The sequence below is a fragment of the Archocentrus centrarchus genome, chromosome 6 (assembly GCF_007364275.1).
Source record: "Archocentrus centrarchus isolate MPI-CPG fArcCen1 chromosome 6, fArcCen1, whole genome shotgun sequence".
NCBI lineage: Eukaryota > Metazoa > Chordata > Actinopteri > Cichliformes > Cichlidae > Archocentrus > Archocentrus centrarchus.
In genome coordinates, this window is record NC_044351.1 from 32,494,271 (window position 1) to 32,507,142 (window position 12,872).

Genomic DNA, 12,872 nt, shown 5'->3' on the forward strand with positions numbered 1-12,872 from the left:
AATGTCATGGTGTTTTACCACAGTATTAATTGTTGTTTTCACCTGTTTGGAGATATTACCCCAAACCTGAAATCATGTCTACCGGCACTACACTGCAGCTTGCACACACCTAAGCCTGAGGGTAGCATTCTTTAAGCTCAAAGTGTTCAGAAGTGCCAGCATGCCACATCTTGTTGGGCTGGGCTCAAATGGGTGTATAACATGACACACACACTTCATAAGAACATGCACAGATGGATGATGGGGTGGGGAGGGGATGGGGATGGCGGAGCAATACATACATACACACATACATATTCTTACATCCATGCAGTAGGTCAGAAATTGGACCTACTAAAAGGAACTATTTAGAAATAAAGAAAACGAACTTTTTGTTAATGACAGCTCACCTTTTCCAGCTTTCCCCTGCTGGCTCTTAGCTGCTGCATCCTGGCTTTGCCCAGCAGGTAGAGATGGAGGCAGACGAGGTGGTGGTAGAGGAGGTGGTGGTGGAGGTGGAGGGGGAGGTGGAGGAGGGGGAGGAGGAGGGGGAGGACGGAGGTCTTGATGAGGAGGAGTCAGGTCCTGGCTGACTGACTGGTCTCCCTGTCCGACAGAAGCTCCCAACACTGTGCCGGTCTCTCTGTTCTGGCTCTGGGGGGGCAGGGGTGAGAGGTCAGGGCCACAGAGTGAAAATCAGAGGTAAGCAGATACAGTATGGGTAAATATTTACTCCTCAGATTTAACAGGGGGTTGTAAGCACACTGAAGCATGACAATAATTTACTACCAAAGAATATACATGACTCGTTTTCAAATGAGTGTTCAGCCCACATTTTAGTTACATTTTTAGGTAAGATCACTGCTTATTTTCTTTATATGTCCTTTCAGATGAAACATAGTGAAATAAAGCAGAATTCAAATGACAAATTAGAACTGTGAAAAAGCAAACAGTGAATCAGCTTCCTCACAGCTTCCCCTCCCTCTGAAGCTGTCGCCTTCACGGGCCCACAAAACACACACAAGGCAACATTCAACAAGCATTGAGATGAATGCGAAGCTTCAAACTCCGCGCTGTCAGTGCATGAGCAAACTCTGAGCGATGCTCTCTCTCCAGCGGCTGGCACGGTGCTAAAACAAAGTGAGGAGAAAGATCTGGCAGCACGAAGCAAACCAATATTTAACGAGCCCCGTCAAATGAGAGGGAGCTCTTATTTATAGCAGTGCCCTCGAGGAGCAGTTGCAGGGAGGAAGAGCTGACATCCAAACATCCATTTAAACTGGAGCTGCTGGCTGAACTGCTGCCCCGAATCAAACTGGAATTTTGCTCTGGAGGATGTGACGCGAGACGCCCAAACAAACCTTTCTAACCTACTCCGCAACTGCAACATGCAAACTGTTGCCATTTCAAGAGTTGCATTTTGGTCACATATGGATTATTAAGCTTTTATAAAAACTGTCTTTCTGGGAAAAGTCATTTCAGTTATGCTTAATTTACTTTATGTCTTCAATATCTCAGAACAGCCCTCAAGAATTGTCCAGAAAGTCGGATGCCAGTTTAGCTCAGTGGGTGAGCAGGTGCCCATATGCCCTCCTTTGAGATCTTTATCCACCACTGCTTTCATTAAGACTTTTTAAAGCTGCTCTAATCAACAATGATAAACTCTCATTCATGTGAACAACAGATGAAATGATTGTGTATGATATCAAAGGCCTCGCCTTAAGTGAGAAAGCCTAAGAGACCTAATACCCAACTCTTAAGTACTTTTAAGAACTTAAGAGGGATAAGAGGAAACCATTTTCAGTGAAGAATCTGCCAACAAGTAGCAAAGAGGACAAAGAGGTTTAATTAAGACTGTATATAAGTGATGGCTGCAGCCACCACGATGTCACCTTCTTGTTTGTGCACTACAGGCTTTGAGTTTAGTATGTGCGCGTCACCATCTTTGCTTTTGAAGCCTGACATGCCAATATTTGGACAAAACTGTAGATTTGGAGATTTATCAGCTAACAGCAGCACTGGCTAGCCACCTTTCCTGGCAAGGGGGATGTGATGCTAATTTAGGCTGGTGGAAAAACAGGCATGAAATGAAATGTACTTAGAGGAAAACCTTAGTACAACCAAAAAGCTAAGATTTACTCTTTAACCCCCCAAAGGGAACTGAGACTAAAACATGGGTGTCTATGTGGATAGCAGTTTTTGTACTTCCATGGTGGTTATATTCTTCAACATAACAGGCTGGCCTTGGTTAACACCAAAACAACCCTCATAAGCAGAGTGAGTATTAGCCTTCAACACATGACCAGGAAAAAGCCTTAAATGTTCATGCTAGATTTGTAAATAGGTGATTTTTTTGCTAACGAGTTAGTCATAAGAATTTTATAAAGTGATAACATGTTAATGGTGTGTTTACAAAAAACTGGACAGGCTTATGGAAAAAGAGGGAGAAAACGGCAGATCTTCACCCAGTCTGCTGTTTGTAAGCTGACGTTAACGCATGCTTTGGTGAAAGCGGAACATTAACATGCGGCATTCCTACGCCACAAACTGTCAGCCTCAAACACAAACAGCACAGTTTGTGAGTCCCAGCCGAAGTCTCGCGGTTATGAAATATCACCCCGACCCAAAGCCAGCACTGTAGTCTGTCAGAATAATACACAGTTGGTGTTTAGTTGGAGAAGTATGTTATTCTTTTGTGTACACAAAGTGGGAAATTCACAGCTGCTGGAAATATCTGAGTCACAGAAGTTCAGTCACTAGAATTCAGGTTGTTGTTGTTGTTAAGCTGCTCATCATTAAAATAAGATATTGCACAATGACAAAGATTATCCTCTAACCCGTTAACACCCTCACACTCTCATTTATTTTAAAGTCCTGCACTTAAATCCAAGCAGGAGTACGTGAAAGTCTGAACTGACGATCCGACGCCCCTCGGATTTTTTTTGCTTAAACAATTCTTCAAATGCTTCTGTAATCATGTAAGTGGGCTAATAGTGCAACTCTCCTTAAAGTCCTGATTCCACACTGCAAAAATTCTGTTACAAATAAAAGCATTTCATTGTCTTTTTTGACCAGGCAAATTTAATTAACGCACTAAAAGGAGAAATACTCAAAAAGAAATTGACCCCACTCTGTTTACCTAGTTTATAACAGGCTGCAGCTAATGCTAATGACTAATGGATTCATTCAGAGAAATCTTGTTATAGAGTTAAATATTATATTTCCCAGAAAAATGTGGTAGGGTATTTTCTGTAATATTGAGGTTTTGCAGACGTGTGACCGGTAACCATGTGACATTAACTTGACCGCCATTTTGGATGTGTGACAGAGTGACAATGTAGCATCACCTGGACCATCTGGCAACCACTGGTTGTGAGGGAAAAAATTTATATTCCCCAACCAGCTGCAAGTGGTTGCTGGAGGTTGATGAAAGTCACTGGGAAAATGCCCTAGTCACACAGGCCTACAGACCCGTCAATGATTGCCTGGCAGCCACCTGTCGCTAAGGAAAAAGGTGTATTCCCATGGCATCACATGACAAACCACAAAATATAATGTCCCAATGGTGGGTGCTCATATTAAACATGGCCGAAGTTTCAAGTAATGAGATCAGTGTATGTATTAGTAATCCCCGATCAAGCCTGATCAGTTTTTTTCTACAGCTGGATCAGCATGGTGTCAGTTGGATTGGAAATCCCTAATATGGTCATCTCAGGCCCTGGCAAAAAGAAGGAGGGTGTACTTAAAAAAGCAGAGGAGCTAAAACATCTAGCTTCAGACAGAGGATGAAGTGAGGGCCCAGTATGTGATAAATAAGGATTACTTTGAATTGTGAATCATGCAAAGTGACTCTGGTAGAATCCAAGAATAAAAATGTGAAGCTGAAGATTTGCACGAAAGGTCCACTTTAATTACAGCACTGTGAGCGCGGTGGAAAAACTGTGGGAAGCAGCAGCTCTTTGCCTGCTGGTATGTCACCGGGCTCTTCAGAAAATCCCCTTATAATGCTGATTCAGAAAATTAAATAAAAAAAAGATTAGTGTTAAGAGAGTTCTGATGATTCTTCAAAAAGGAAAAAACCCAACACGTACTATAGCCCAAAAATCAAACAGGCGGTAGATCTGAAAACAATTAAGTGTGCTACTGCCACATCCGCATGCTACTCAGCCAACTCCTGCTCCATCTGCAGACTGCAAGTTAAGGGAAGGAGACTCAGACTCAGACTGTATGTACAAAAAGCAAAAAACAGCACTCATGAGAATGAGAATCAGCAAGAAATATTATGAGGCAAGAAACAGAAAAACAGGGAGTGTGGAAAAGAACCCAAGAGGCGTTCCAGATCATTCAAAAAAAAGCTGCTAGAAACAAAAAAACTGTAAAACTCAGACAGCAGCAGCCCCTCCTCCCTCGCATACAAAAACCAACTCGACTCTGCTGTTAATTCTGACACTAGCTTTGTTTTTATAGATGTATAAAGCTCTCTTATAATGAGGCAATTACGCAGGTCTGTACAGGCCCACCAGATGTGGCCAGCATTCTGTATTTGCTGTTTATCCCACTGAGGAGTTGCTGGATGCTTTGCATCCAGCTGCTTTGTGTTAAAATAAAATCATGAAAGTTGGCTTTAAATCCTGGAGGAAGAAAATACTGGAGTGGCACTAAGGTCTGTCTGGGGAAAAGTAGATACACTGATTCTCTGTGTGTTCTCTGAATGTCCCAACAAACATGCATTTAATTTTAATTCTTTTTTAAAGCTACATTCTTTTTTTTTCCTTTTTTTTTTGGCCACTTGGGGGCAGTAAAACAAGTTACAAACAACACAGCAACGTGTAAAGGTATATCATTTTTCCAAAAAAATATAGTTACCAGATGCTTACACACAATATGATATAGAAAAAATATTTTGAGTCATGTTAGCCTTACTTTCTACAGATAGTAAAGGCTGCACTGTGGGCCCTCGCACGCCTAATTTGCTTGGTTTTTACTTTTCTTTTACTTTTCTTTGAGCTGGCTTCAGCCTGGATCAAAACATTAAAACATTTTTTGGATGGTTTGGACTAACAACAGGAAGCACAACAGGGGCTGTCATCAGCACTAAAAGAAAAGAAATAAGCCGTGGTAGCAGCGGTAGGTCATGTAAAGTTCTTCAGTGTGCTCACATAAATGCACTCTGAACCAAAACTAACTGGATCAAATGGATACAGTGTGTAAAAAAAACACCAATCTTGGTTTGGACTTTGAGGTGTGAAAAGGCCCAGTGTTCAACAGCTAGAGGCTAATTGTCTACCTGCAGTTTGATTGGTTTATAATATCTCTTTCATTTAGAATAAAGCTGCCTCTGGGAGTTAAGTTGATGAGCGCTAAAGGAATCAACAAAAGTTATGTTTTGGAAAACAAATCCTAAGCAATGTGCATAAAGATCATAAAACACTTTGTGGTTGAGGTGAGCTGTAGGGGCAGGTGATTGACCCTTTTCACATTACACACACCAAATTTATTGAGTTTAAATTGGGATGTAACAGTATGCAGTCTTCTAGAAACAATTTGATACGTTCTGTTCAAAATGAGATTTCGTTGGTTTGGCGCTTCCTTTGATCCAGTTACAGCAAGAATTCTCTTACTCTCCTCCTGGAGCAAAAGTAACGAAACATTTTGGCAGTGCATTCGGCATTGGCATTCGGCGAGTAGCTTGCAGAAAAGTCTGAGTCTTCCATGCACGTTTTTCCCTTGTGACCAGTGGATGCCAGGGGATCATTGAACCAGTCTCTAGGCCTATCTCAGTGGGGCTTTAGCAATCAAATTCACAGCAACTGCCAGCAACCACTTGCCAACCAATCAGGGAATGCTCATCTTTCCTTACCAACCAGGTGGTTGCAGACTGGTCTCTAGTCCAAAATAGTAGACAAGTTAGCATCACGTGGTTAATGGTCACATGGCAACAAAACCTCAATAGCATGCTGGAAGACTTGGGGCTCAAAAGCTCAGCAGACACTGTGCAGTTTTTATTACACGTGTGCAAAGCATTAAGTCACACTTCAGATTTTTATTAGCCTTCATATGCAGCTATAACCTGCAGCTTCAGTCAATAAACCGCTCACCACGTGGATCTGACAACACAATAAGTGTTTAGTGTTGACATGAAGAGAGAAAACCATTGTCACTGTGCAGTTTTAAAGCTGAAAATACAGAGCTGGCTTTAATACTTTATTTACATTAATTATGAGTGCCACAATTGTAATTTGTATTTTTTTTAAATTACTTTAGTAACAGGCCAGAGTTTTTTTCTTATTAACTGTATACAGCACTTGGTTCAGACCCAGTTGCATCAGTGCCAAGAATTTTGAATATCAATACAATCTTAATAAAAACACAGATTAGTGGGGAACAGAGCTTTTAGCTGAGGGGGATTTTTGCACCCCCCCCCCCCCCCCCCCCCCCCCCCCCCCACCACCACCACCACCACCACCACCACTGATTATCTGGAAATTTGCTAGTGGTTACGACTTGACCAGAAGGAAAGACATTTACACTTTTTTCCTTTCATGCTCCTAGCATCGTGGCTAACCTAAACCCTGCTTTCAGCTATTGTGTCACACGTGGCGATCCACACAAGGCAGCAGCAGGCTCAGCTAAAAGCTGTTATAATGCAAATAATGCATATAAAACCCTGTCATTCCCTTTAGAGCGCCAAGAAAAGGAAAGATGGCCAGCGAGAGAAGGACGGAGGGGGAGAGAGAGCATTTATAACTTCCTGGGGATTCACTGGAGAAACACACACACACACACACACACACACACGCACACACACACACACACACACACACACACACACACACACACACACACACACACACACACACACACACACACACACCACAGAGGGTTGATTTCAGCATAGAGAAATGTGCTGACCTGCACTAAGCAGGAGCCAAGGGCAACAAAACACTAAATACAAACGCTCCTCTCTGAGCTGGGTACTTTCCCTTCAGTGCTCACACATGTTTAAAACAGTGTGTCTGCCTGCTTCTAAAAGAGCTTATACTGTCTCTGTGTGTATGTTTATATCTGTGTGAAACAAAGTACCCCAAACTACACACTTCTCTGATTCATTTCTAAATAATCCCTGAAATCTCTGCAACATGATCTCACTTGTGACAGTATCAGTTGTCTATTGAACCAGGCTTCACGCTTCTTTGGGAAATCTCCTCCAATAGTCTCCACCTTGTATTGCAACACAAACAAGCTGAGAGACCACATGTTTGTAATCAACTGTCTTATTGGCAATATATCATATTTATAGTTTTATGAGTGATGTTAAGAGCTGGTGTTTGTCTTATGCAAAGAAGACTTTTCATATTTCTAAACATTTATCACAGGATCAGGGTTTCATCCATCCCCAGAAACCAGGTCGTTCCATGTCCTGCTAGCTTTCAGCCAGACTGTGATTATCTGAGAAATGAAAACTCATAACACATGTGATTTCTTTGCTCAAAGTGCTGTGCAAAACTCTTGAGCTACCCCTAATCCCTGTATATTTTGCTTTGAAAGAGCCATATTTTCTCGTGATGTTTTGAAGGGAGTCTTGAGCATTAGTTCTCCAGGCTTTTGAAGGTCTTTCAAAAGTTTTCTTTGGACAGCGGCTACTTTTTCACTCGTTTTCAGTCCAGTCCTTGTAGCATTTTCAGAGGAATGTTTTTGTATGTTAAGCAACTTAACACTGACCAATGAATGATTCAAGCATTAAAAAAAAAAACAAAGCACATAACTCAAGGGATGAGTCAGTGCTGTGTCTACACATAACAGAGAACTATTCTTAAAGACTACTCAAAGAAATTACAAGAACGTTGCCTCAGAGAGTTCAGGCTGTGCTGAAGAATAAAAGGTGCTCATACCAAATATTGACTTTCAAGCTCATCAGAATTGTACAAACTGTTTTTGCCTTACATAGCATATCTCCATGTATGCTTGCATGTTTCAGTAAATCACTGCACATGTTCCCAGCAAAATATAAAGAACTGACTTTTGCACAGTACTGTGTTTTGCCACATGTCCCTTCACAGCTTTCAGCCTCTTTGTTCCGCTCACAGTGTAATGGGGTTGATGTGTACAGCACGGCACAGCAAGCCGAAGTGAAGCAAGCTAAGATTAGCTCAAGTGGGCTTAGCACAGAAGATACACTTTATGCATTTAGCATCAAAATAAAAGCATTCCTGTGATGAACACTGAAATTGTATTTCATATAAATTGCACATTTATTCCACTTTCTGAAAGTTGTATAGAGGATTTTTAACTACATAAATATTTGCTGAATGTTGTGTTTATAAAAAAGAACATTTATCATTCATTAGTTACCCACATTGTCTAAATTCTCTGATAACTGGAAGCTGGTGTTTCCAGATGGGACTCACTTTTAGAGGCAGCTTAAAGTGGCCAGTTCAGAAACTGCAGTTTTTAACGCTCTGTTTTTCACCTCTGGAAAACGATCCAGCGAATGAAAACATTGCTCCAGCAGTCAAAAACTGCACTTTTAGTATGTTGCACACATTTCTTTGTTTTAAAATGACCTTCGTTCATTAATTTCTATTATATTCTAATTTAAATTAAATGTAGCTGCTGTATGTCTACAAAAATCACTGTTATCAGCACAAACTCAGAGGTCGCAATTTCTAGTCTAACTTGCAGTTGTGGAAACTTCCCACGGACACACTGAACAATGGATGAGGAACAATGCTTCAAAGAGATCTCACTATATAAGCATGCACTCTTTACCGTTACACGCAAATATAAACTGACTCCAGTAGAAAAACCAACAGCTTTACATCTCAAATCACTTTTCATTTTCTTCTTGAACTGCAGTTTAGTGTAGTGTTAAACTGCTTCCTACCTTGTGCCAGCAGGTGCAGTGTGTGAGGCAGGCTTGGCAGGTGGACAGAGGCAGGTAGGCAGTGCTGGCATCAGGCAGGGAGCAGGCAGCCGGGGACAGGGGGGGGAGAGGCAGGGAGACAGCCTGATGGTGATGATGGTGGTGATGCGGCTGAGAGTAACAGATGGCGGCTCGTTCACCGCTGGGCCCTGCAGTCTGAGCTTCTCCTCCTCCTGCTCCCCTTCCGCCACCACTGCTTGCCTGGAACAACAAACATGCTCAGTATGAGGGTGAAGAGTACAATTAGGACTACCTGCAACATGCTGAGTGACAATGTGATCCACTTATCTATTAATCTGTAGTCTACACAAAACACAAAAGGGCTCTGGAACCTCACAACTGCCTATTTGTGGAAGATTTTCCATAATAATGGAGTATCGATGTAATGGGAAAGTTTTTTTTCATATAGAGCGTTTTAGTTCATATGACCCAGTTTGTTGTTTAGCTGTGATATCCTCTTTAAGAATAAGCTTGTTATCACTAAAAAATTAACTACTTCCTGCTATTCAAACATTCTGTTTGCATGGAGCAGCCAATCCCAGGAGAACTGACTTAAAGTGAGTTTAAAACAGCTCACTTCAGATAAATAAGGATTATTTTGAATTTTGAGGCATGCAAAGTAGTGCTGTCCAAGAATAAAAATATTGAGCTGGAAATGCATACAGCTGACCCCCTTTGATCTCACTGATAACCCACTGCTTATTGCTTTCACCTACAACTATGTAATTTACCTCATTGACCACCAAAATAGCACCTGACTGAGGTCTGCTGCACTCACAGGCGGCCTGTTATTTCCAATATCTCACCTGTAATTTGGTGTACAGGTAACTTGTAAGTAGCTTGTGTTTCACCTGCTGTAATGACACTTTTCTTTTCCCGTGACCAGCACAAAAGCCCTCACCTGAGGCCATGCACCCACAGACGCAGTAATAACTCTGGATGGCAAAGCCCAGTGATCTGCGTTTACACAGGGACGAGGATTCACATTCTCGGGGTAATCAGTGCCCTCAGTCGATCCTTCAGCAGGACTTTCATTTGTTACGTATTTATTTTCTGTCATTCAAACTTGGGACCGTTTTCTGGAGTGCCTTTCACTTCCTCTATTTGAGTAACCACAGAAAATCAGACTGAAAGTCTCTTCCTCTGTGCAGGATTTTTTTTTTCCCCATCTGATACATATACTGAACCTTTTGAACAGCTGTGTCAGCACCTAAGTAGGAGAATTAAAGTGAAATTGCCTTATTTTAGAGTTCCTGTCTGATACGTTTGTATTTCTACTTCATAAGTTACTTCCCTCCATGTTTTGCCAAACGTTTCTCGACCTAATTCTCAACCTGCCAAAAAAGTTGGCAAGTGATTTCATTTCACACTCTGTGCTGTGTTTTCAAGCACCATCTGCCAGTCAAATATTCAACTTGTTTTCCAGAACTTGCTTTGACACACATCTACCAATCCAAGGGTCTCATATGCATTGGTAATTTCTCCCACAAACTAATTTTCTCACTGTGAAGGAGTTATTGGTGCACTTTCTCACCTGCAGGATGTCCTGGATCTGGCTAAGCTGCTGCCTCAGCACCTGCTTCTGGTGGAAGCTGAAGGCGGGGTGGTTAGATGCCATGGTGAACAGCAGCAGAAACTGCTCTTCTGTCCTCCCGTCGTTCAGCGCCAAGCCGTAGTTATTGATCACCGTGTCTATGTGCGTCAGGGTCCGGTAGAGGACCCCCGCAGCCTCCCGGTTGTCCGAGCCGAGCAAGGCGAGTGACACCAACAGCTTGCTGCGCACCACCTCGTCTGTGATGTTAGTGAGGCCCGACAGGTCGGTGGGGTTGTTGGCTTTGATCTCCGCATCCCGCAGAGAGTGGTAGTCCTTGCGAGCCAAGTCCTCCAAGCAGGAGCCCAAGAAACGGAGCTCGATGGGGACGCAGAGGTCCAGCAGGCCGCACAGGAACTCTGCCCTCTGGGCTGAGGTGAGGGAGGAGAACCAACGGTACACCCCCTCTCTGTGCACACAACCCTGGCTCTCCACCATCCTCACACATCCAGCCACAGTGCGCCGGAACGCAGACAAGTAGTGAAATTAAAGAATCAGACTTTAAACTGAGTAAAAAGGACTCGGAGGGAGCTCGCGCGCACGGGTGTGTGTACAAATTGCGCAGGCGTTGTTCATAAACTCAACACTAAACTATCAACTTTGACTCAAGCGGCTGTTGGCTACTTCACACTCTCAGTGCTTGTGTCAGAGCGGCCGCAGGAGTGAAATAAAAGAAGCAACAGTCGTTTCCTTTGTTTTCGGAGCAGCGGCGACACTGCAGCAGGCCCCCCCGAACCATAATCTTCCCAAAGTCACGTCACATGCAACCAAAGTGGACCGGTCTGCGTTCACCACGGAGCACGGAAGCCCAGAGTCCCTCCGCCGGTCGGACCGCAGACCCCCTGACGGCACAGATGGCTCAGAAACAGTTGTTGCGCAAAGGCAGCCGAGATCAAAACACACCGCCCCATTCAAGGATACACTCAATCACACGGAGACTTTTTGATCGGAGCCGCCCCGCTGAACGGCACAGCAACGAGCCCTTCCGATAGAGTTGCTCCACCGTCCTCATGGCTTCTCACAACTTGTACGAAGAGCCGCAGGCACCAGCCAAAGACTGTGCCGGATTTAAAAATTAAAAACACAACTAGTGGAGCCTGAAGCTACTGCTGGTTGCCACTGGAAATAACATGAGAACATTTCTTAGACATTACCTCATCAAACGCAGCTGTGGGTTAAAAAAAAAACTCACTGATGACTCTGGAGGCGTTTTTATAATCCACATATGAATTTGCTGTACATTTTACTTATCGGTTCCTCTCATTCTACCATGAATCTCAAAACCGAGAAAAACAGCTGTATATAACATTATCCCAACTCTTGGAACGAGACAACCCCATCGCAAAGAACAGTCTGCTCTGATTGGCTGCGGCAGCTGTCTTTAATCAAGGCTCCTTCTGTGATTGGTTCAGAAGGAGATTCGCTGCCCTTTTATTCCACATCTTTTTCTCATGCGTTCATCCTCCGCTTAGTTATTAGGTCTTTAAAGTGCCAGACACACACTCAACTGATGCTTTCAAGATAGTTTCAGTTTTGTGGTTGCCGTTATCTTTATTCTGATATCGAATTAATAATCTCCACGGATGAGAATCTGTAGCTGTGCCATTTCATGTCGGTACTGGTTTTCCTGTAGGGTGGATTTGAGTAAAGTCGGAGAATTTTTGGCAAATTTCTCTTTCGTCAGTTATTTATTTATTTATATAAGTCATAAATGTATTTAAAAATACATACAGGGACATAAACTGTTACTTTTGAGGAAGTTCTGTCACAGTATTTTTTGGGGGGGGGGGGGGGGGGGGGGGGGGGTGCTAATTGTTACTGATCTTTGAGTGTCCGTGAGCAGAGTGATGCGTGTTCTGAGTTCGACACTGCATGCCTTTATTAAAGTCATCTGCTGGGAGTAAAACCTGAATCAAAGGCGTGGACCTGCAGCGGGATTAGAGACATCCAAACTTGTTTGGATCCAGTGTGAAACTTGCCTGCACCTGCATAAATGCTCTGAATGGATGAATCTGGAATAAATTAAAGATGAGCAATTGTCATTCAAAGAACTGTTTAAGGGGTAATTTAAAATTTTAATGAAAATGGCAGCAGATTCTTTTGGTCCTGTCGGTTGGCTGTTTGCTCACCACGTTGGCTCTTTGTTGTGTTCCTCAAACTGTCACTGAGCTGTTTTTGTGGTGTGGGGGCACACACTGTGCTGCCGGGGGAAGCTGCTGCCGTCGGGGAGTGCAGTTACGATTTGGGTGTGTGGTGTGCAGGGTCTATGTGGGAATGCACCATATTTTTATCCCTTGTGACACTAAATTGAGACAATGTCCCACATTTCAGTTGAAACTGCACCACAGACACTTTTTTTTTGTAGCTTTTATCCAGCGT

General features: G+C 43.0%; 1 protein-coding gene across 2 annotated transcripts in view; it reads right to left on the reverse strand.

Annotated features, from left to right (window-relative positions):
• Positions 1 to 11,824, reverse strand: part of zcchc14 (zinc finger, CCHC domain containing 14) — a 28,589-nt gene extending 16,765 nt beyond the window's left edge. For both annotated transcript variants that reach the window (XM_030732381.1, XM_030732380.1), the window contains exons 1-3: positions 10,437 to 11,824; positions 8,864 to 9,103; positions 390 to 633 (exon numbers count right to left, since the gene is read on the reverse strand). In XM_030732381.1, coding sequence (XP_030588241.1) covers positions 390 to 633; positions 8,864 to 9,103; positions 10,437 to 10,931 — 979 coding nt within the window. In that variant the 5' untranslated portion in view covers positions 10,932 to 11,824. The remainder of the gene's footprint in view (positions 1 to 389; positions 634 to 8,863; positions 9,104 to 10,436) is intronic.
• Positions 11,825 to 12,872: the final 1,048 nt, after the last annotated feature.